Below are 26,779 nucleotides of genomic sequence, written 5' to 3'. Positions count from 1 at the left end.
TGGTTTTTCCGTTTGAATGGTTTTACACTAGTAATTTTTTGGGGCCCTTTATAGCTTGCTGTTCGGTATGAGCCAATGCTCCGTGTTGAAGGCCGTACCTTGACCTATAATGGTTTACTTTTATAAATTGTAACTTGGATGGAGAGTTGTCTCATTGGCACTCATACCACATCTTCCTATATCTACATAAAATGAGGCGGGGTTAAACATGTTTGTGAGCGCTCAACCCTCCCCTAACCTGGGACAGTGGTGTAACAGCACAACATAAGAACAAACTATAGAAATCAGTTGAAAAAGGCTTAACTCATCAGATCGATACTAAGCAGAAAAACATCAAACAAAAACACAGACCGGACGTGGAAGGATATTTATCCATCCATCATCCCTAACAACAAAAAAGACACTAAGTACAGATCTGAGAGTACTTGCAGTTACGTACCTTCATTCTTTATCATCTTCCAATCCAAGTATTTCTACCCTATTACATATATATGACCATACAATAAAACCAATTTTAATGTATGGCTGTGAAATTACAGGTATGTTTAAAACTAGCTCTGCAGCATGCCAGAAAGAAAGTGAATATTTATTACAGCACATTTATATGAATGACTTTTTAGATAAATCCAATTTAAGATATATGAAGTATATTTTAGGTGTAAACAAAAAGTCTTCTAACCTAGCTGTGCTAGGAGAGCTTGGTAGATTCCCTTTATATTTTTCAGTTGTATTATCAATGATGAAATATTGGTTTAGAATAAAAAAAAATTGATTTTAGGGATATGGGATATTTGTCCTAAAATTAAATGGGATATGGGATATTGATGCATTTTAAGGGATATTGAATTTGAACATGATAAAAAATGTGGAATTTAAAAGTTAAGTACAGAAATATTTACATCTCACTTGATAAAATTGCCAAAACTAATTTACTAGAAAAGGTAATTTTAGTGCTTTGTTGATTTTCATTACATCATAATTCCAGACAAATGAAAGCAACGGCTGTAAGAGTTATTGGTGTGCAACTTCTTGCTTATAGCATATTTGTGCATAACCACTTTATATACACACTGCATCAACAGACATTAAAAAAGGGGGGTTTTTTGCTTACCATGAAATTGATGATACATTTATTTACGATGTGATTCGTAGAAATGGTACAATTGATTGTTAGAAAGGTCATGGCATTTCTCCAGTTACAACAACAGGTGAACATGGAATAACCTCTTTAAGGATATATTTCTCAGATATTGATGACAAAACAGTAAAGGAAATAAATGTAGAGACCAAAGTTGTCAAACGATTGGCAGATACAGGTAGAGCTGGAAGTGAAGATGGATGTCAAACGACTGCTCAATTTCAGCAACCTACTTCTGTGTGTTCAGAGAAGAATCGTGTTTGTATGTGATACTGCTGTTGGTCAAGTGAAAATGATAACCCCTAGCAGTAGTTTACTCATATATTTAGAAATTTTACACAAACTCTTGTCAACATTTTGGTTTACTAAAGACAAACAGAACTTCTCAATAGATGATGCTATTTCAAGACTAGCTGACATTGATGACTTTCGTTGTCTTTGTGACATTGAGATTAAAACAATGACATCAGAAAACCATGCTCTTCAAAGTCCAGATGGTGCAAATTCAATGCAGACGAAACATTACATTTCACAGTTAATCACTGCGTTGAAAAGTCTTAGGGATGTTGTGAATGAAACAGAACCTTTATTCAAGGCAAAATTCTCGATGAAAAGTACATCCACAACCATTGTTGAAAATCTTTTCTATGAGATGAGAGCAATTGATGACACACCAGTAATGATACAATTCACTCGCAAATTTTCAAATTGTGTACGAGAACTATTTAAAAAAATCACACAGATGTGTTTCTTGTATTATACTAGTGAGTATTCACATTATGAAAATTTTTCAAGTTATTGCTTGAATTATCATTCTCTTGAGCAAATGTCTCATCCCAAAGAAGTAAAACTTTCAGACACAAAAATAAATGCAATGAAAAATGGAAAGTAGAAAATGGACAGTGTGTTCGCCAGTTAACGATAAGAAACATGAGCACCAAAGACCACGCAGGAACTCTTCTTTTGCATTGTTATATAAGGAAACCTCCAGATGTTCATGAGCTAGATGTTCAAAATTAAAAGTAGATGTACCAGAAACTGTAGGTATACTACAGTTGAAATCCAGGAAACCAGAAATTTAATCTACAAGAAGGGATCAACAGTATGTGTTTTTAAACGTGATATCAAAGGTCTACCATCTAGTCCTTTTTACATTGTCATCACATCAGATTGCTATAAAATGCCTGATGATGCCAAATTTGTTTCGGGAAAGTGGTTTGCTCAGGACAAAATTCCCCCTCTTGATTTCGTTCAGTGTACTATGCAGAAACATCAGAAACAGCTAACCAAACCTTTAAACAGACTTATTCGGAAAGGATATAGTTACGATACTGTTGTCAAGTCATTAAGGATTGCATATTTTGGTATTAATATTGATTCACTCATAGGGTCTTTGCATCGGAAATAAACACATTTATTCAAAAACCAGTTGTTGGCATGAAACGGGTTATGTTCTTCTCATATATTTTATGATGGTATGATACTAAACCGCTAACGGGAGGGATTGTACTTGATTTTCATATGATGAAGACAAAATCTTTCAATCAGTTTAATTGAGGTCTGGAGCTGGCATGTCAGTAACTGCTAGTTGTCCATTGTTCATTTATGTATCATTGGCATTTTGCTTAGTTTCTTTTGTTACCTATTCTGACATCGGACTCTGACTTCTTTTAAACTGAGTTTTACTGTGTGTATTGCTATGTGTTTCTTTATTCTACATTGGCTAGAGGTATAGGGGGAGGGTTGAGATCTCACAAAACATGTTTAACCCCGCCGCATTTTTGCGCCTGTCCTAAGTCAGGAGCCTCTGGCCTTTGTTAGTCTTGTATGTTTTTTAATTTTAGTTCATTTATATGTTTTGGAGTTTAGTGTGACGTCCATTTTCACTGAACTAGCACACAATTTTAGTTAGGGGCCAGCTGAGGACCACCTCCGGGTGCGGAATTTTCTCGCTGCATTGAAGACCCATTGGTGGCCTTCGGCTGTTGTCTGCTCTTTGGTCGGGTTGTTGTCTCTTTGACATATTCCCCATTTCCATTCTCAATTTAATAGTAGAGAGTGTTATTGAAATTTACTATTAGATGACTTTAAAGCTGAAGACGATGGGATAGTAATTTTTGCGACTATCATACAAGTGAGAGGTTTAGCTAGCTATAAAACCAGGTTTAATCCACCATTTTCTACATAAGAAAATGCATGTATCAAGTCAGGAATATGACAGTTGTTATCGATTCGTTTGATGTGTTTGAGCTTTTGATTTTGCCATTTGATTAGGGACTTTCCGTTTTGAATTTTCCTCGGAGTTCAGTATTTTTGTGATTTTACTTTTTATGAAGATTCCTTTTATGCTTGCATGACAAAAGTGTGTATAGCTTTGAATATAGTTTACTTTGGCACAAATATCGATTTTGTCATCAGCAAATTAAAACATAACTAAATTTGTATTCTTTTCAAACGGTGTTTGGGATGTATAAATACACATCCACGTTCATTTTCTATATAGAGATTACTCTATCTATATATAACATTATACATATTTATTAAAAGGTTAACTCCTAACTATGTTACTGCCTGTCGATACTTTTACTTTGGCATTGCACAAGCCATGTCTTCTTTGACTGTCCATGACGTTAAAACACTAAATCCTTGGGATGTGTTATTTAATTAGTTGATTTTAGTCTGTGATGCATTTATTGTTTTTGGCTTTTAACTAGCTTTCTGTAACTGACAGTACGCTCAAATCGTACTTTCGTGTTAATTTGACCTGTTGATACAAGTTGTATATACGTGTTCAGTATGACGATAAATTTTCACTTTTGTTCTCGTACTATGAATAACAAAATTATCTATTTTGTATTAAAAAATATTTCCGTACTCCATGTATACTTTACAACAAAATTATTTTAATCTACCTGTGTACGTTATTTTATTTTGCGGCATTTTGTCCAAGGTTATGGTTGTCTTTCTGATATTGGTTTACATCTAACCCCCTTGTTTTTATTAATTTTGTATTTACATTGTGTCGTAGATCATGTAGATCAAATTTATTCGTTCAATGTATGTTCACTTGTTTTAATATGTCTTTTGATTGAGTTAAGCCATTTCAATTGATATTTCATAGTGTGTCTTTCTATGTTGTGATGTTACACTATTGTTTCAGGGTAGGGTGAAGGTTGGCACCTATTAAAACGTTTCAACCCGCTGCATTTGTTTGCACGTGCTCTAAGTCAGGAACCTGATGTTCAGTGGTTGTTGTTTGTTGATGTGGTTCAAAAGTGTTTCTTGTTTCTCATTTTTTATATAGATTAGACAGTTGGTTTTCCTGTTTGAACTGTTTCACACTATTCATTTTTGGGGCCCTGTATAGCTTGCTGCTGGTGTGAGCTAAGGCTCTATTTTGAAGGCCGTACTTTGACCTATAACGGTTGACTTTTACAAATTGTGACTTGGATGGAGAGTTGTCTCATCGGCACTCATACCACATCTTCTTATATCTATATAAGATCAGATATGAACTATGTCACATTACAAGAAGGGGTGGAGATGGATTTAGAGGAGGCATTTGCAACCAATGTTGACCGTTTACACTCGAGAGGAAAGAGGAAGCGAAAATCTCGATCTGACACTGCCTTCATGTTTTACTGATTTAGTGATAATTACTTTTAAGTAACATGCCTATCTCAACAATAACTTTTTACGTATCCAATCATTCCACTGACGTTACAAACGCTTAATTATATATTGGTTATTCCAAAGACATGTAGATTTAGATTTAAAGGCCTCTGGTTAATTCTGAATGATTAACTTTTTCTGTGAAAAAGCCAACATCCTTACTACAACACATACAACATGTATTTACGAATGTTGTATACAAAAATGGGTTTGGGAATGAATTAATGATTTTTTGGGATATTTCCAAATAGTTTTAGGGATACGGGATATTTATAAAAAATATTTATTGGGATATTAGGGGTAAATATTATAGGGATATGGGATATTGGGACAAAAACTTAAAGGGATATGGGATATTGATACCCCCCCTAAACAAGCCTCACTAATAATATTGAATGCTGGTATTCATCCATACATTACATTTTTAAAAAGCTGAATATTCATAATTTGGAGGTAAAGCTTAACTTTTTTTATCAAGTCAGTTAAGCAAAAACTGTGTAATAGTTTTGTAAAATTTTGGAACACAAAAAGAACAGTAAATTACAAAGAGTAGTAAATTAGATAGTACTTATTTCAAACTAAAAACTTGTTTTTCTAAAGAAATGTATATATCTTTAAACAATTTTAAGTGCCATATATAAAATCAGAATCAGTGCCCATGATCTCAAAATAGAAAGAGACCGGTATAAAACTTTATATATAGAAGACATTCTGGAGATGTAAAGAAGAGACCAATAAAACACGCCTCATGGTTAAATAAAATAGTTAAAAATAGAAAAGGGGATTTACATGACCCATATAAAACGTATCAATAATAACGGACAATCGTTATAATGGCTACAAAACTGACTTATGCTAATGGCAGGGGTATTGCAGAAATAATAAGGATGGTATTGGCAGCAGCAGGGTTAGAGGTATTTTACAGACAGACGCAATTAAATTATCGACTTTTGTAAAGTAAACACACTCCCGATGTCGTTTGTGTATCGTAGTACACACTTGTATTTACACCTCGATGTACAGGTATATAATTTTGTAAAGCAAACAAATTGTACAATGAAATAGTGTCCCCACCCCCAGCGCAAAATTTCATGTTTATCTATTTTTATACTTTTCACCCGTCTATGTAATAATGTTCAGAGAAGGATAATATTCCATATGAATTTTTTTTCTATAAAAGGGAGGATACCCAAAATTATATTTTGTCTAGGCCTACAGATTGAGGCAATTAATTTATTTCCTGGATTGATAGTCTTAAAATTTTGATTCATATAATATAATATATGAAATATTTGCCTTACAAAATTTTTTCAGTTATAATTTTCTCAGATAATTCTAAAATATGAATGCTTGTGTACTGAAGATTGGAATTATTTGATGCAATATTTCACGGTTATATACATACTTTTCATGTATATATTTAAATATTCTAGAAACACTCTTACAATTTCATGGCGGAGGAGACCTCCGAGATGACATAATTTGATTAGGAAAAATTTTCATGGACAGTATTTTACAAAACAATATTGTCAAGGACAGTATTTCACAGTGAAATATTGTCTCGGCTAATTGGAAAAAATTTCACAGTGTATGACACTATTTCATAATCAAATATTATCAGAGGCTGTATTTCACATTATTTCAATACAAGTTAAAATGACTTCTCTTGTTCCGGCAATAAAACCCTTGCTAAATTGGGATGCATACATTCGTAGCCACGTCCGATTAGAATGTGGACCTTATTATACCAGTCCGATGCCTCGTGTCGGATGAACGCCACAAACACATCTGTTGTTTAAAAAGCAAAGCTTTTTTTCTGGTAATGCTGAGATGGGTCGAGTTAATGGTCAGGCATGGTTGTTATTGCGCTCAGTTTCTTGTGTGACTGTTATTACTTCATACATGAATAAGCTTGATAGGGACGTATTTTGCATCTCGACTTTCTGTGAATTCTGTTAATTCTAGGAGGAATTTACATCTCCAAGATATGGCTTTAAAAATAATAGTACTAAAAATAAATTTATAACTCTTTCAACATTAGGACGAAATATGTTTGGTAGAAAATATTTTATTAATGTCAGGTTGTTCGAAAAAATCGGCTTTAAAGTATTTACCATTAGGTCAACAAGGCCAGAGTTTCTACATCATTTGTTCAAGATGTAAAACAAGACGAGGGAAATAAGACCCATTCTTAATTTGAAAATCTTTAATGTTTATCTACAAAAAAGAATTTTAAGATGGAAACATTAAGCTAAATAACACAGGCACTGAAACCAGGATAATGGTTATAATACATAGACCTACAAAGATGCATTTTACAGATACCAGTCTTCATTCTATTCAGGATTTTCATTACTAGTTATAAGCCATGCCATTAGGATTGGGGTTGCCCAATTTTTTTTTTTTTTACAAAAGTAATGGCTGCAGCGGAAACGATTTGCGAAGTCAGCCGGTCATATCTGCATGTGCCTGGACGATTGGCCTTGAGAAAAACATGTTAGAAGATTGTGTTTCAAGCAGTCAATCTGCTTGTAGATTTTGGATGGCCTAATTTTTATGATTCCGAGTACTTCAAACTCACCCGAGTCACTAATACTTGGTTGCAACAGAGAAACAATATTTTCAGTGACGTCCCCCTTCAATGTCGTTCTCATTCTCTGGTTGTTTGGACGAATGTGTCTCAGTGGGGATAGGGGACTCTATTTAACAAATTGTTTGTCTATAGTCAGTGGACAAAGAAGTTCATACTTCAGCATGTCAATTTGCTAGAGATAAAATCAGTGTTAAATGTTCTGATTATATTTTCAGCTTCATCTTCGAGATAAGTGAGTTTCGATTAATTTTTAAATTTTCAACAGGCAACGGGGCACCAAGTAAGAGAAACTGTGTGTTCTATTGTTAGACATGCTTCAGTCACATGATTCAGATTGATGCATGTCACATACCGTAGAAAAAGAACTGTCCTGTAGACTGATGTTCTCGGGAGAGAGTGCCATTAAACTCTCAACGCTTCAATGTTGAGGGAAATATTTCCTACTGGGGTTTCCCAGCATAGACCTTTTTAAAACTCCTTACATCAAGACGTTGACGATGTGTTGCAACCTTATTCAGATCATCAGGATATGGCATGCGATGCTCTCTCAATTGTGTGGAAAACATGTTCACATGCCTTCCTCCCACCAACTACATGTAGCTTTTCATAGAAATTCTTTTTTACTATTTATATTTTCAGTACACCGAGGAATATCTTACCAGCAAAGAACAATGGGAGGAGTTAAAAAAGAGTAAGGATTACTTAGTTTTAATTATGTCTAAGGACTTAGGACATTAATTTTCAGGGTTTCTTTAATTCCCAGCTGTACAACGTATATTAGAATACTTGTTTTATTGTTGCTCACTTCAGAAATTAACTTTTTGTATTAAATGAACCGGAACATAAAGTTTCCTATTAAACCTCTTATATTGTAGGAACCTCTCCAGTGATTGTCGCTCCTTAGTTATATCTTTCTGTTTTTTTGTTCTTGTTTGTTAATCATGGCAGATCGAGATTTCATCGTCTGTGTTACATTACTCATTACTTTTCTACATTCATGCAATATAGAACTTTAGTTGAGTTGGTCCTGTTCATTACCGACAGTATATGTTCACATCTAGATGTTTTTGTGATGTTGGGTTGTTGTCATATTGATTTAAACTTTGCCATCATTTCAAATCAACCTCAAACTTCTTTATTTCAAATATGTTTTAACAGTTTTTTCAAGAAGAACGTATAGTAAACAGGGCTACCATTCCTTGTTGAAATATGTTTTTTGTCTTCAATTAAACACATACAGTAGAAAAATAATGATATATTGAAGAAAATACATATTACAGGTGGTAAATTATTGTACAACCAAGTACCGTTACTGGAGATAGATGGTTTAGAATTGGTACAGACTGGAGCTATTGTTAGATACCTAGCTAAGAAATACAACATGTATGGTTCAAACGAACTGGAGGCTGTCAAGTAAGTATAGTCTGTCTCGATCTCGACAAGTGTCGGGAGAGCCAAGAGTTAGGTATACATTACTGCAACACTTAAATAAGATTTCTTATACTATTAAAACATTAGGAAAGTGAAATGCTTGAATCCAAATGACGTGGATGTAGGCCCATTCTGCTGTATACAATTAAAGTTATTATAATAATAGACTATTGATAATTAACATGGGCTTGATAGAGCGATGTCCTCATTTCTGTATTCTTATAGTCCATTTTTCTCTGTTCTTTATATTGCCGTGTTTGTCCATTTTTCTCTATTCTGTTAATCCATCCTGATCATCTAACATACTGTGGCATTAGTATTTATGAAACCTAGTAGCTACCGGAATATAACGCATAAGCCTTAATATCCAGTGAATGGGATATTTATTCATTGTTTGATGAACGGATATTTTTTAAGTTGGATTCAATTACATTTTCGTCGCAGGATACACCGAGAATAAACTCATCTCTCGTTGAAGGTCCTAGCTATTTTATATTATGTGATCCTATTTACGAAAAACAATTAAGTTTCTGTTATAGTGTGATATAATGAAGAGCTCAATATCTTATTTCCTTCTTTAAAGATAATAGAAATAAGAAGATGTGGTGTGAGTGCCAATGAGACAACTCACCAGCCTTGGCTCACACCGAACAGCAAGCTATAGTGTGCCCCAAAATGACTAGTGTAAAACAATTCAAACAGGAAAACCAACGGTCTATATAAATCTATATAAAAAACGAGAAACACTTATGAACCACATCAACAAACAAAACTACTGAACAACAGGCTCCTGACTTAGGACAGGTGCAAACAAATGCAGCGGATTGAAACGTTTTAACAGGCGCCAACCTTCACCCTAATAGCACTTATCTACAATTATAACTATTGATTTTACCTTACATGACCATGGAAAATCCCTTTAATGGACCAAGTGTCTCAGATCTTTGTAATTAAGGCGAACATACCTCCATCTAACTCCAATTCTGACATATACCAAGCAATAAATATTGTTATTATAACACCTCCTTCTACAATTGCATTTACTATATGTAACTTCAAACCTATTTAAATCACATTATAATTGCTGAAAATTGTTTGAATGTCATCTGACGGTATTCGTGTTTCAAACAGTGCTAGGACAAACACTCTTCCCTTCATGACATTGGTCAGCTAATCATGATATGGTTTCACTTTGTTGATCGACATCAGCGTATCGACTTTTAAATACTACACACGTTTTATATGAATAAGAATATTGTTTTTATTTCTGTGTATACCGAAGTTGCTCGATAATCTCAGTATAACCGAAGGTCTATTGCAGCGTTAAATTTTGTAGAAGTTAACGACACTTTAACATTGTGTTTTTAACGTACATGTTGATATAATTACATTAGATGTATGTTTCATTATAATACGTTATTCTGATTGGCTAACTGCAATCTCGCGTTAATTATTCCTTAATCAACTTCATTACTCAATGAAATTTATCATTCATGATGACACGAGGTCCCACAATAAAGTGCACAGGTAAATTAAATAAAAACTTGATAAAAATCGTGTTTTCATGATCCTAGCTAAAAAATGTAATTATAAGTATCGAATGCTTCTTTTTGTAACTTCATAGGGTTGTAAAAGCGTTGACCGTGCGCACATTTTTAGAATGAAGAGCTTCCGCGTTTCATAAAAAATGTACTTCGGTCAACGCTTTTACGCCCCAATGAAGTTACAAAAAGAAGCATTCAATTCTTAAATGAGCAACAGGTTTAACCATGCGTTAAATTTTAACGATGCGTTATCATATTTCAACCACAGCATTAGACTTAACGACAAGTTGAACAACCGGGTCAAATCAACATTAATAATATAAATCGGAATAGTTAGTCATATGTTGTTTCATTTGTAATGTGGTTGTCATTTTGCAACTACCATTTTATCATAATGACCTACCTACTTCGTAGCAACAATACACATCACTTGTGTCTTGTTCGCTTTTTTCGTTTGTCATGTTTGTTGAACGGTTATTCTCTACATACTTCCATCTTGCTTCAGCTGAAAGATAACCTTCCACTCGTGACCGATTCGTTGAATGGCACACATTAACAAATGACTGTAACAAGAAAACAGTTTATAATAATTGGTTGCAGTTGGATGAGCGGCGGTTCGGTAAAAGAAGTCTTTTCCGCGTATCAAACACGTAAGGATGTAAAATAAATACTTGCATATTTCGATCAGCATACACCTTTTATACGTATCAGCAGAAACAATTAGTGTATATCAATCTGACAAAAAAAAATGATAATCGAAAATAATCGGATGTGTAAATCTATTTGTAATCAATTTAAATTTTCATTTTAATATATTTATCATTATTTTTCCAAAAATTTAAGAATGAAAAAATAATGTTGAGGTTTGTATTAAACTTCATTTGTAGTTTATAACAGGCGTTTGGGTACAAGCTTTGGATATGGTTCGCACTGAAAATTCAATTTTCGATTATATACCACAAACATTTAATAAAAAAATATAACTTTTATGATTGTCTTACCTGGTTTTGTGTTAACTAATCAACTCCTGAAATAATCCATTATTTTACTTTCCATTTTACCAACAACGAGATGATAAATTCACAAAAAAAACGTAAAAGAAACACAGCAGGGTTAAGTATGTTGCAAGGTATAAAATCGTATCATAGGTAGTCTCTGTAAAGCATGGTTCAAATCAATTTACTGCATCTACCTTTAATGGACGGCCGCAAAACTATCATTTATGTCCAAAAAACTATGATGGTATATGTTTATTAGGGTTCCTGCATACTATTGTAACGCATTCATTGACAAAAAGTAGCTATACCGCTTTAAGATATGTTGGTTGTCTTCTGCCATCTTGGATTGTAAAATAGCAGAAATAATCGGTCTAGATCTTGAATGATATACGCAAATGTTGAGACAGAATTGAATTCATTTCAAAGACTTCCTTCAAAATGAAAAAAAAAATAAAGTGAATTGCTAGTATTTTTAATATTAGGACTTGTTTTTTTTTTCATGTGATTTAATTTTTTACATTACTCTTATAATGGTGGAGTTAATTCAGATTTTGATTAAGGAATGCATAGTTAGTTTACAACTTTTGTTTTGTAGCAAGAAAACTAGCACGGTGACCAACATTTTTATTATTTTATTTTCTAAAAGCACGTTTTAAGGGATATTTTCTTATATTTTGTATTTAAATTATATCATTTGGTTTGTTCCAATTTATAATCTTTACAAAATCTAACAATTGTACACCATCTGTACCTTGAAAAACCCATACTTTTTATTGTTTTTTTTTTTTTTTTTTTTTTTAGAAAAATGATATAACCTAGAACATGGCAAATTATTGATCAATTCTATTGGTTTTTTTTTAATAAATGCAGACTCCAATCTACATTTTGTACCATAACTATTATTATTTATATGGTTTGTTCGGGAGAAGTATATTGTAGAATACGATAAAGTAACCTTCAATACGTGCGAATAAAAGTATAAGTATACAGAAAAACGAAAATAGTTAATTGAATCATTGGTGTGTTACACTTATAGTAAGCTTTCGCAGGGTGAACGAGTCCAAACATTTAAACTAATTTCTAAAAATAAATGTGTGTGACTGGTATTGTAATCACGTTCGTCTGGAATTACAAGGAGTTTAAAATGTACGCTTATCATTTTTTGATTAAATATATTAGTTATCGGCTAGATATAGAAATGTACTAGTGTATTTATTCACTAGTTAAAATAGAATATTGATGGCAGCGGTGGAGGGCATCGACGGTAAACAGTCAATGACTGGTGAATTGGATTTAATGAGAATAGACAAACATGGCGAAAATGTAAATGAACAACATGAAAATGGAAATACCGCGCTTCATTTGGCAATTTCAAGTAATGCCGATGTAGGAATATTAAGATCCATAATGAATAAGGGTGCTCAAGTGAATATCACAAACAATGATGGACATACACCTCTTGAATGTCTTCAACACGGATCATGGAAAACAGCGCTGAGTTTGTTAAAGTTAGAGAAACAATTTGATTTTCGAGACGACAATGGTGGAACGTTTCTACATTCTTTGATGGATAGATTAGGAGATAACATTTGGGGTATTGTAAGAAACAGATGATATTGAGGTTGGACATATCGGACATATTGAACAGGATGAGCTTATCGGTCTATTCTGAGAAGGTATTCTGAGCGAAATTCAGGAATATCAAATTGATTTGAATCTTCAGGATAACTTTGGAAATACGCCGTTGCATATCGCTGCTAATTTCTGGCCTTCTTCAAAAAACTTGGATGTAATGCTGACTCATTTCGACAATATCGATCCATTTATTCGTGATTGCAGTGGCAACTCATTTCTTCACGTTTATTTGACAAGACACAGTGTCCATGATGGGACCGAATTCGACAAACGTCTTTTCCAGGGTGAATATCGCAACCTCTCAAAGCACAGGATGGAAAAATTACTTAACACTCAAAATAATGAAATGGAATCACCATTGCATGTTTTTGTTAAAACTCAGGACAACAACGTGAATTTATCCAATTTGAAGCGATTAATCGAAGCAGGTTCAAGTGTTAACCTTAGAAACATACTGGGAGAAACAGTACTTCATTGTATATTCCGAAGGGAATTTGACGTAGATTATGATAATGCTGACGTCAGTAGTAACTTCGACTTATACGAAGATTCAAGCATTGAAAAAAAGATTGAGAATATCCAAGAAAACTGCAGGTTTCTTGTTTCCAGAGGTTCTGATATCAATCAGCAAAACAATAAGGGAGAATCTCCCATCTTTCTCGCTAATTCAGAAAGTGTTATTGGTACTATGATAGATATTGGTGCTGATGTTAATATTACAAATAGTCTAGGACAATCGTTGTTAATTTCAGTTGTGAATAAGCACGATGTAAATTTGGATATTATCCGACTTTTGTTAATCAAAGGTGTTAACGTAAACTCAGTTGATATCCATGGTAATAATGTCTTGCATTTTCTTGCATGGCATAGTACAAACCCGGATATACTTCCAGAACTTGACAAACACGGCGTTTCCATCGTTCCTGACAATCTGGGACAACTACCATGCACTGTTGCCTATAGTCGAGGAAATTACATTCAATTTAAACATTTGTGCAGGTGCTCTGGGGATTTGCACATACAAAGAGAACATTTCTTATTGAAGAAAGAAATTATATCAGTTCAAGAACTAAAAGAAAATTCAAAAAAGTTCGATGAGATCTTTGGGAGGTTTCAACATTTCCGAGGAAACATACGTGAACTTCTGCATTTAACTAGCTTTGGGCCAATTACATTTGAGGGTGAGTCAGATTTGATCAAAACAGTTGTAAAAGACCTTGTTGTAGCTGTATGCAAGAAAATAACTGAAAAGCACGACTTCTTCTCGATAACTCTGGTTGATTCTGGTAGTGTTTCAGAGAAGACAAAGGTAAATCTTCCAAACGAGTTCGATTTTTTGTGTATTTTTGAAGAGCTAGGTAAAATATGTTTTATTGATGAGGAAAAATCGGATCGTGATCCAGGTTATGCATACTTGAAGTTAAAAGATGAATACAAGGACCATGCATGCAAAGTACTTTTTGACGATAATGGATATCTTGACACATTTGAGATCCGTCATAGAATATGGAGTGTCATTGACGACTTATTTTTGTCGCAGGAAATATTTTCTCATCCACATATTTCATATGTTCGACACCATTTTAAGGGTGCAAACTGTCCAACATTTCATTTTACTATTCTATGGCAAGGCTGCATGTATAAACATATGAAAATAGACATTGACTTGGTTCCTGCCTGTCAGATAATGGGCTGGTGGCCAAAGAATGCAATCATTAATTCACTTTATTGTGATGATCAGAAAATTGTAGATGCAGGTGCCGTTTTGATGATTCAGACTGAAATAGATGAAGACAATAACCCATACTCAAAGCAAAGAATATCAGCAATTAGAGCTGAGCAATCTCATATGCAAGGATTACCACAGATTGCAATTGATGCATATCTACTGTCAAAAATTGTGTGTAACTCTCGCATTTGTCCTTGTTTGCGCATTCCCCATGCCGTATTCCAACCGAGAGACATTTTGACTAGCTATATGCTGAAAACCTGTGTTTTTCATATGTTCGATCCAACCTCAGAATATACAAAAAATAAAACTGAATCGAAATCAAATGTGCATAATGAAAAAGATCTTCATAAACAAGTAATTGAAATTTTTTACAAGGTGCTTCAGTTTTTACGTGCAGGAAATTTACCGTCATTCGTTTTTCCATGGCAGAACGTGCTTACGTTTAACGTAAGCCTAGACTATGAAAAAAATAACAACTTTTATTGCACACTTCGGATAGCCTTTACAAAAATGGTATTACAGATTCTTGGCGAAATGCAGAACTTCAGTGATATAAATATCGAAATGCTCATGGAACTCGACGACAATTCCACAACCAATTCAGACATTTCAGAGTTAAACAGAAATATCAAAGAATATTTTAGTGAAAAGACTGCTAATATTTAAATTTTTAAGTGTAACATTTTTTTCCTTTTTAATTGAATAGAAATATTATCTGAAATGTTTTGCAACTATGTATGATTAGTGACAAAGAGACATATGTCCGTCATACTATGCCGTATTTTTCAACTTTGTATGATTAGTGACCAAGAGACATATGTCCGTCGTACAATGCCGTATTTTTCAACTTTAAATTTGAAATAAAATCTTAAGACATAAAACAAATTCATCCCGTCAGTCTGCCAAAACCTTTGTCTTTGTTCGATATTTAATTAGATGGAATCTTTGTAGAATGATGGTCCATGCATGATATATAAAGCTTTAACTGTACTCAGTTTTCTTCTTGTTTTAAAATAACTAGAATTAATATATATACCAACCTGTCAAGCACCACCTTCTTCCATCTTATCATATCAACCTAAAACTTTGTTCATTGATGGATCCTTACGAGTGAATGTACAAATGAGTAGGATAGCACAGCTAATTATATGGTGCTTTATTTCCACATTGTTAGATTCTAATATACAAATATATATATATATATATATGTGCTAGTCTTCATATAATGAAAGTCTGTTTTATTTTGGAATAGTATTAAAACAGTACTGGAACATTTTCAAATGTTTGGCATTGAGCGTTCCTGATGAAGGTAAATCCAGAAAAGCGCTTCGGACGCATGAAATTATTAAACGTGTTGTTTTCAATTTTTTACATCACTGGGTCGATATCTCTGCTGGTGGACTATCAGTCCCCGAGGGTATCATCAGCTCAGTAGTCAGTACTTCGGTACTGACATGATTTATAACAAACTTTTCTAAAACTGTCCGTTTATAAATTTTGAAATTATAAAGAAACTATGGTTTCAACTCCCTCAGGCAAAGTTGACCTTAGATGAATTTGGCTATTTGTTTTAGGTATTTTTGTCATATAGCTCTTCAACTGTTTCGGTACTTATACATCCCTCGGATTTCAAATGTTTGGCATTGAGCGTTCCTGATGAAGGTAAATCCAGAAAAGCGCTTCGGACGCATGAAATTATTAAACGTGTTGTTTTCAATTCTTTGACTTTACTACCATTAAAACAAATATTCCTCCCTCAAACTTAAAGACATATTTAAAAGAATAAATAAAATTTTGAATGGAAATGGGGAATAAACCCCATTTTGTTTCATTAAAACAATTATCAACATAGCTACAGGTGGCAAGGTAGTATTTCCTGGCCCATAGGGATGATGAAAGCCTTTAAAGAATTTTCACCACTTTCTAACACTGCCCAAAATTCTACATACACAGTTAACTGAAGTACTTTCATTACAATATTCAGAAACGAATTTGAATATGTATCCGTTTACTTTTTTTTGCTATCTTTATAAACCTGAGGCCACTAGTGCTTTGATGTCTTTTGTCATGCACTGAATACAAAATTTAAAAAATTCTCAAAAATTCATTTTCACCTCCATGTAAAATTATTTCATATTTTTCTGCACCTGAATCATCCCTCAGTTTGGGAAAGTATGTTCAGTAGATATTATATTTTTGTCCAATCACACTGTACAGATACATTGACTTAAGAAGGTACACAAAAGAGCAACCTAAATTCCGGAATGTAAATACTACCGTGCCACCTACAATAAGAATACATGATTTATCGTTTGGCATACATGGTTAACGGTTCACATCATAATAAAACTATTTACAAAATTTCAATTTAATATGACCACCTCTGCATGGTAATCCACGTTAACCAAAACCTTTAACCTGACACGGTATTGACAAATGAACGAACGGATGCACAGACAGGTAAACATATTTCCCTCCTACATGTACCATCGTAGGCGGGGTATAAAGTTTGTATGTCTTTTGACCAAGGTGTTGTTGCTCTTTCTTTTTTTTATTCGTTTCAGCACCCATTTTTATACGACCGCAAAAAATTTTTGCGGTCGTATATTGGTATGACGTTGGCGTCGTCGTCGTCGTCGTCGTCGTCGGCGTCGTCGTTCGAAGACACATTGGTTTTCGCACTCTAACTTTAGTTTAAGTGAATGGATCTCTTTGAAATTTTACCATAAGGTTCAACACCACAAAAGGAAGGTTAGGATTTGCTTTGGGGGGTTATGGCTCAAACCGTTTAGAAATTAGGGGCAAAAAAGGGGGAAAAACAAGGTTGTCCTGGTTAATGGACAAATACTTAAGTACAAAACATATATAAAGCAGTGTAAGGGAGATAAATCAAATACATCATTGAAATTATCTCCCTTACACTGCTTTTAAATTATGTTTAAAGTAATGGTTAATGAACAATTAAGATACTTTAAAACAGTGTAAGGGAGGTAATCCAAATACAACGTTTTGGTTACTTCCCTTACACTGCTTTTAAATTATGTTTAAAGAAATGCATATTTATAAAGGAAGACCAGTAAAAATATCTGCAAATGTTGCATCTTTTTTTTTTTACAAAAAAATCCATATGAAAGATTTGACACTATATTTTAAATTCTATTATAAAATAGATTAAGTTAGCACTATGGTAAATTTAAATGGGTAAATATGGTTGCAAACTCCATTGGAAATTTGATTGAGATTATGACCACATGAGGGAAAGAATTTTTTGGGGGAAAAAGGGGGGGGGGGGGTAAAAAGAAATTGTGGGGGGTCAATTTTTTCTCATTTCAGATTTCAGAAACTAAAAAGAATTATTCTTCAAATATTATTTTTTTTTCAAATTTCAAATATTGAAAAATTTCAAGAAGTAATCTTTAATTGCACAGTATGGCGCATTAGATTTGTAAAATCTTTGACCACATTTATTTATTTGTTATGCCGAATCTAACCGTGTATTTAGATTTTTAATTTTGGGTCCAGTTTTCAAATTGGTCTACATTAAGGTCCAAAGGGTCCAAAATTAAACTTTGTTTGATTTTAACAAAAATTGAATATATGGGGTTCTTTGATATGCTGAATCTAAACATGTATTTAGATTTTTGATTTTTGGCCCAGTTTTCAAGTTGGTCCAAATTGGGGTCCAAAATTAAACTTTGTTTGATTTCAACAAAAATTGAATATATGGGGTTCTTTGATATGCTGAATCTAACCATGTATTTAGATTTTTTATTTTTGGACCCCGCTATCAAATTGGTTCATATTGAGGTCAAAAGGGTCCAAAATTAAACTTCGTTTGATTTCAACAAAAATTAAATATATGGGGTTCTTTGATATGCTGAATCTAACCATGTATTTAGATTTTTTATTTTTGGACCCCGCTATCAAATTGGTTCATATTGAGGTCAAAAGGGTCCAAAATTAAACTTCGTTTGATTTCATCCAAAATTGAATTATTGGGGTTCTTTGATATGCCAAATCTAACTGTGTATTTAGATTTTTAATTTGGGGTCCCATTTTTTAAATTGATCTACATAAAGGTCCAAAGGGTCCAAAATTAAACTTGTTTGATTTTAACAAAAATTGAATTCTTGGGGTTCTTTGATATGCTGAATCTAAACATGTGTTTAGATTTTTTATTATGGGCCCAGTTTTCAAGTTGGTCCAAGTTGGGGTCCAAAATTAAACTTTGTTTGATTTCAACAAAAATTGAATATATGGGGTTCTTTGATATGCTGAATCTAAACATGTATTTAGATTTTAGATTTTTGGCCCAGTTTTCAAGTTGGTCCAAATTGGGGGCCAAAATTAAACTTTGTTTGATTTCAACAAAAATTGAATATATGGGGTTCTTTGATATGCTGAATCTAACCATGTATTTAGATTTTTTATTTTTGGGCCCGCTATCAAATTGGTTCATATTGAGGTCAAAAGGGTCCAAAATTAAACTTTGTTTGATTTCATCAAAAATTGAATTATTGGGGTTCTTTGATATGCCAAATCTAACCATGTATTTAGATTTTTAATTTTGGGTCCCGTTTTTTAAATTGATCTACATAAAGGTCCAAAGGGTCCAAAATTAAACTTAGTTTGATTTTAACAAAAATTGAATTCTTGGGGTTCTTTGATATGCTGAATCTAAACATGTGTTTAGATTTTTGATTATGGGCCCAGTTTTCAAGTTTGCCAAAGTTGGGGTCCAAAATTAAACTTTTTTTTTGTTTGATTTCAACAAAAATTGAATATATGGGGTTCTTTGATATGCTGAATCTAAATATGTATTTTGATTTTGGACATTGGACCATAATAGGTAAATTAAAAAAATTCAAGTTCTTAGACCACATTCTTTCTGTGTCAGAAACCTATGCTGTGTCAAATATTTAATCACAATCCAAATTCAGAGCTGTATCAAGCTTGAATGTTGTGTCCATACTTGCCCCAACTGTTCAGGGTTCGACCTCTGCGGTCGTATCAAGCTGCGCCCAGCGAAGCATTTTATTGTGACTGCAACACCTCTTAAAATGAATCATAATATGTAAAGATATATGTACATGGATTTTTTTCAGACAAAATAGATGGCAAAGAGTCGTTAGAAACGCACACGTGTATACAAATTATTAAAAATCTTTGAATTTTCAAGGACAATATGAGTAAATTTTGCCCTTCATCAATCTATGACAGTAAAGTTTTATATCAGGCAACGTATATATAAGTAGAGTTCACTCAGCAACTTCGTAATAAAGACAGAAAGAAACGATTGAAACTTTTCAATTTCAATCAAATTGATACACATGAAAGACAGAAACGTACACTCCTTGATGTTTCTTTGTTTAATACTTCAACAAGAAAACATATGTTTGAAATCAGATGTTTTGCAAACGAAAAACGTTTATTTTAGAAAAAAACATAGTACAAAAGAAAGAAAAAAACATCTTGCAAAGTTCTTTAATTTCACATTCAGATGTATTAATGATGTTTTCTCATTAAAAAAAAACACATTTTAATGAATGCTTACATCTTATATATCCTAGTGTACTTGAGGTTAAGGAATCTACTGAAAGTAGAAGGTCTGCTTCATCTTGATCTATTTCTCGAAATTGACATAGACTGGCGAAACTAGAATTTATGACAAACTAAACGATTTTAACTTTCAAAATGTCAATTCCCATTTCTCAGCAGCAGCATATACCCCGTGCTTCTTCGTATTGCGTTTATATATCTCAGTTAATACATTACGCTGGTGCATGTTTACACTATGCAAACTTAATTAACAGGGGTGTTCTCCTTTAAAAAAAAACTGCTCCATGAAAGTTATGAGGAAGAACTACTTAAGTCGACAGTACATAAGTTATACAATCATCAACACGAACTGGTTGACCGATACGATATCTTAATTTGTGAGGCAGCATGGCTGCACTTACAATAAATACCGAGAAGGTAGAGATAATTAAAAAAAAGTTGTTGTTTTTTATTACAAACCGCATCTAAATTTTTATTTTACTTTACGTGTAGACCTAAAAAATTTATAACAAGAAGCTTCTTTTTGGAATCTGAGAGAAACACGGTTCATCTTGCCTCGATAAAGAATGAACTGTACATGGCATCATGTTAAAATTAACTTCCCCATAATGCGAGTTAACGTTGATTCGCTCGTGAAATAATGTCCTCAGTTTTCAGACTATAAGTTACTTTTCTTAGAATTTATTAATACTTATCCATATACTTATATATTGTATATTGCACTGTAAAATGTTATATTCATTGTTTGTTTTTTAGAATAGACATGTACTATGAAGGATCAAGGGACTTCTATTCAGTTTTTATAGCTATGGTCTTCACCGACGAAAACGAATGTTTGAAAAAAGTAAAAGAGGTTATGTTACCGAAATATTTTCCTGTATATGAAAAGGTATTCTCATTTCCAAGTACTTGATGACTACCTGTTATAATTACTATTGTAGAATAAATTAATATACTAGTATATAATACTAAAAAATGGCCAAGGTTATTTTATTACGTGTTTTATGTGAATGTTGTTTAACTTAATTTCTATTATTTTGTATTAATCGAACATTTGTAGATTCAAACAATTCAAGGCGTTTCAAGACATGCCAATTGTGGATTTGACGGAAGATTTTATCCAATTAAAAAATTTGTTACATGAAGATTACATTAGAATTCGTTATTTTTTATTTTTTATGTATTTTTTTTTAACATCATTGTATGATTTTAGATTTTGAAAAATTGCAACACAAAATACCTTGTGGGTGATGTCGTAAGTTTTGCTGATGTAGGTTTGCTTGAGTGCCTATTGGCTGTAGAAGAATTCCTTGGCATGGAATCAATAGATTCATACCCTAAAATAAAGGTATTTATTTTGATTAAGCAAAAAGTTATCTTTTTTCAAATACTGAACCTAAATATATACAATTAGTCAAAGATTTACACTTAGTTATTATCATTTGATTGCCTTAAATGACTTTTCGATACATGAAATGTTTATAAAAAAATATAAGTTTATGACTTATTGATTAAGCAAGGTAGTGATATATAAAATAATTTATTTTCTAGGAATACTATCAGAAAATGAAAGCAGAAGACAGAATATCCACATTTTTGAAAGGACCACACAGGAAGAAGAGGAATACTGAAGAATATGTGGCAACGGTTAAAAAAGTCTTATACTGAACGATTTCTATTAATTCATACCAATAAAATTGAGAATACAAGTTATAACATGTAATTTGTATTCTTTTCTGATTTTTGAATAAATTCCATATGACGACTTATTGATCATAACATAAAACAGTCCGAATCATGTAGCATCAAAGGGAAGTTAGCTATGACATGTTGATTAAAATGATAATTTAACAAAATTGTGGCAGAGTGATTGGTTCAATTTTTGGTATTCCGTCAAATGAATGAAATTAAAAATGGATCTCAACCTTCAGGTTTTTATACGACCGCAAAAAAATTTTGAGGTCGTATATTGGTATGACGTTGGCGTCGTCGTCGTCGTCGTCGTCGTCGTCGTCGTCCGGCGTCGTCGTCCGAATACACAATGGTTTTCGCACTCTACTTTAGTTTAAGTGAATGGATCTCTATGAAATTTTACCATAAGGTTCAATACTACAATAGGAAGGTGGGGATTGATTTTGGGGGTTATGGTACCAACAGTTAAGGAATTAGGGGCCAAAAAGGGGCCGAAAATAAGCATTTTTGTAACTTCTAGACATAACTTGTGTGTTAGCATACGGATCTCTTTGACATTGTACCACAAGATTCCATATCACAAAGGGTCAATGCTGGGATTGATTTTGGGGTTAATTGCCTCAAAATTTTAGGAATAAGGGGCCAAAAGGGGGCAAAAAACAAGCATTTTTCTAGTTTCATGACAATAACTTGTGTGTAAGTGTATGGATCTTTCTGAAATTTTACTACAAGGTTCCATTTTACAAAGGGAAAGCTGGAATTGAGTGTTGTGGTAATTGCCCAAAACGTTAAGTAATAAGGGGCCTAAAAAGGGGTTTAAAATAAGCATTTTTTAGTTTCTAGACAATAACTTGTGTTCAAGTGTATGGATCTCTCTAAAATTGTATTACAAGGTACCATACCACAAAGGCAAGGCTGTTATTGAGCTTGGTTTGGGGGGAAAGGGGGGTGGGGGTGATGAATCATAAGGGGGCGGGGGTCAAAAAAGGGGTAATTTTTTTTTTCCTTTTTTTTTTGTTTAAAATTTACATTTTAACTTAGTTATTTTTTATCACGAAGAGAAAGTAGGAATTGAGTTTTGGGGTTAATTGCTCAAAAATTTATGAATAAGGGTCCAAATATTAAAAAATAAGGGGAAAAAAGGTTAAAAAACAAGGGTTTCCATTTTAATAGACAAATAATTGAGTAAAGAACATTATTTTAAAGAAGTGTAAGGTTGGTAATTCAAACTCATTTAAATATCTCATCTACACTGCTTTTAAATTATGTAAATTGGAAATTTGCCAATAACTTTATTGTTAATAAATGCATTGGAAATTTGCCAACAATTTTAGTGTAATAAACTTCATTGGAAATTTGCCAATATAAAATTTTGCTGATGAAGGTTTTTTGTTTACCTTTAGCCTTGACTATGAAGTCATTTTCTATTTTTATAGCCTTATGATGTAGTATAATTATTTAATACTTTTAAGATGTGTTTAAATGGGGTTTTATCATGTTTATGGTTGCAAATTTATTGTTTTAGTATAATAAACTCCATTTAAGATTTGCCAATAAAAAAAAATTTTGTTTATTTTTAGCTATGATTATGATGTCATTTTCTATTTTACTTTTATGGTTGCAAAGAAATTTTTATTTTTAGATATTACTGTTAAATGATGCTGATTAAGGTTTTTGCTATGTTTAGCCATGACTATGATGTCATTTTCTATTTTAATATCTGTTATGATGTATTTAAATGGGCTTTTATGGTTACAAAGGAATTTTATTTTTAGATATTACTATAAAATGTTGCTGATGCTGATTAAGGATTTTGTTTATTTTTAGCCATGACTATGATGTCATTTTCTATTTTAATACCTTTATGATGTAATTTCCATTTTTAGATATTACTGTTAAATGATGCTGATTAAGGGTTTTTTGCTATGTTTAGCCATGACTATGATGTCATTTTCTATTTTAATATCTTTATGATGTATTTAAATGGGCTTTTATGGTTACAAAGGAATTTTATTTTTAGATATTACTTTAAATGTTGCTGATTAAGGATTTTTGTTTATTTTTAGCCATGACTATGATGTCACTTTCTATTTTAATACCTTTATGATGTATTTAAATGGGCTACCATGTATTTAGATTTTTGATTATTTATACATGTTACCAAATTGGTCCACATTGAACAAAAACGGTCCAAATTTCAACTTTATTACATTACATCAAACATTGAATTCTACATATTCTTTGATATATTGAAATTAACAAACAATTTAGTTTATGGATATTCCACCATAATAGGTAAATTAAATTTTTTCCAGTTCTTACACCACATTCATCCTGTGTCAGAAACCTATGCTGTGTCAAATATTTAATGACAATCCAAAGTCATAGCTGTATCAAGCTTGAATTTTGTGTCCATACTTGCCCAAACTGTTCAGGGTTCGACCTCTGCGGTCGTATCAAGCTGCGCCCCAGCGAAGCATTTTATTTTAACTACACAACAACGGCTGTTCATGGCTTTCTTTAAAAGTCAAAACATTGTGTTAAACTCTTCGCCTTACAATTTGAATGCACATGCTAAAATGTCTAGCCTGCTTATATTCATGATTTAATTTCATACCATACACCGAATATAGTCAGCCTATTGCTTATAGTATCTGACAAACAGACCTAATCACGAAAATTGAACATTGACCAATAAACCATAAAAGTAATACCAGGGTCAGATAAGCCCTGTCAGACAACATAAACACCGTTCATTATTCCACACACCGAATACAGTTGACCTGCTGCTTATAGTATACAAGAAAGAGACTAGACAACAAAACATTTAAAATTGACCAATGAACCATGAAAATGAGGTCAAAGGCATATGAAATCTGTAAGGCAAACGTATACACCTTATAATCATTTCATTAACCAAATATAGTGACCCTGTTGCTTATGATATCTGAGAAAAAGACAACCTGAAAAACTTAGCATTGTCCAATGAACCATGAAATCAAAGGTCAAGGTAGGATGAAATCCGCCAGACCGACATGTGCACTTTAAAATCATTCCTTACACCAAATACAACTAATTTATTGCTTATAGTATCTACGAAACAGACCAAACACAAAAACTTAACATTGACCAATGGACCATGAAAATCAGGTTAAGGTCAGATGACACCTGCCAGTCGAACATGAACACCTCGCAATCATTCCACACACCAAAGAAATAGTTGACATATTGCTTATTGTATACGAGACACAGACCAAACCACAAAAAATAACATTGACCAAGGAACATTGCCAGTCGGACATGTGCACCTAACCATTATTCCACACACCAAATAAAGTTGACTTATTGCTTATCTGAAAAACAATCCAGACTACAAAAAACTCAACATTGACCAATGAACCATCAAAATTATGTCAAAGTCAGGTGACACCTGCCAGTCGGACATGTACATCACACAATCATTCCCTATACTAAATATAATGTACCTATTGCTTAAAGAAGATGAGAAACTGACTCGAGTTGTTAATTTCTGTGTCATTTGATCTCTAATGGAGAGTTGTCTCATTGGCAATCATACCACATCTTCTTTTTTATATTGACCACGAAAGCTTAACCTTGATCATTGATCCATCAAATGAGGTCAAGGTCAGGTGAACCCTGTCTGACAGACATGTAGACCTTGTAAGGATCCCATATACTAACTATACTTATTCTATTACTCATAATAAGTGAGTACTTCTCAAGAGAAAACAACTAGTAAAAAATTTCAAGCAGTCGCTAAACCATGAAAGTTAGGTCAAGGACAATTGGCATTTGATAGACAAAAACTTAGTTAACATAAGGTATCTGCGTACCATGTATGAAGCATCCAGGTCTTCTACCTTCTGAAATATAAAGCTTTGAATAACTGTTTTACGCGGCCGCCGCCGCCGCCGCCTGATTGTTCACCGTCATACTGGAACCTCTTTCATATTTGTATACAAAGGCATGGGTTACCATTTATGTTGAAAAATATATGTTTTTTTATTCGTTTTTCTCATGCGTTTTTAATCAATGACTTGCATTAGGTTCTGGTGGTCACAAATTAAACTTCCTCCATGGGATGACCATTAATATATCGGAAACAACACTGTTATAACGCTTCAAATGAAGCTTATGATCCATATTCCAATACGGATTTTAGCCATTAGAGCTGGAAAAGGCGCACGCTAAGTCCTATAATGATTTGGAGTTTTTACATATGTTGTGTTCAAACGTTTGGACATTTTTCGTATTTGTCATTCTTTGCGTTTTTCTATGAAACACCTGATCGCTATTTAGTCCAATCCAGGAAAAACAGTTACTTAGACAAGTTCCTGTTGAGGTCAAGTGGAGCAAAACAAAGGTCATCATCAATGAGCTTAGGGAGGAAAAGTTTGGAAAGCGGGCATCTTAAAATTTTGATAGTTTTAGAAACAATTTTTAAAAGACGAATTAAAATAATTGAAAATGCTTTGTTTGATGTGTTAACGATGTTTTAATCGTGTCTCTATGAGAAGTTTTATACACAATAAAGTGTTTGAAAAAGGCCCCAGATAGCTTTAACTGGTTTAAAAAGTTGTGTAATTTTAGAACCTATCCGGATAGGAATAAATAGCGATAATGTGTATTGAATTCAGGGAAATATAAATCCTGAAAAAAAACGTGTTCTGAAGTAAAGTTCAAATATGAAATGTCCATGATATGACGTTGATTTACAATAATCAGAAGATCTTTACGACTTAGTAACATTAAATGAATTAAAGT

At 32.9% G+C, this 26,779-nt stretch overlaps 1 protein-coding gene across 2 annotated transcripts in view; it reads left to right on the top strand.

The window, feature by feature from the left end:
* The window catches only part of LOC127725610 (glutathione S-transferase 3-like), a 31,847-nt gene extending 9,780 nt beyond the window's left edge, over positions 1-22,067 (top strand). Inside the window, exons 1-6 of one of the 2 annotated variants that reach the window (XM_052232698.1) lie at positions 5,584-5,724; positions 8,043-8,094; positions 8,684-8,816; positions 21,059-21,191; positions 21,516-21,650; positions 21,854-22,067. In XM_052232698.1, coding sequence (XP_052088658.1) covers positions 5,644-5,724; positions 8,043-8,094; positions 8,684-8,816; positions 21,059-21,191; positions 21,516-21,650; positions 21,854-21,970 — 651 coding nt within the window. In that variant the 5' untranslated portion in view covers positions 5,584-5,643 and the 3' untranslated portion in view covers positions 21,971-22,067. Of the gene's footprint in view, positions 1-5,583; positions 5,725-8,042; positions 8,095-8,683; positions 8,817-21,058; positions 21,192-21,515; positions 21,651-21,853 lie in introns of those variants that run through there. The other variant, XM_052232699.1, reaches the window with a different exon arrangement.
* Positions 22,068-26,779: the final 4,712 nt, after the last annotated feature.

Source organism: Mytilus californianus, unplaced genomic scaffold (assembly GCF_021869535.1).
Source record: "Mytilus californianus isolate M0D057914Y unplaced genomic scaffold, xbMytCali1.0.p SCAF_15, whole genome shotgun sequence".
NCBI classification, from domain to species: Eukaryota; Metazoa; Mollusca; class Bivalvia; order Mytilida; family Mytilidae; genus Mytilus; species Mytilus californianus.
Note: the sequence above shows the minus strand (reverse complement) of the source record. Positions and strands in the feature narration are given on the sequence as shown.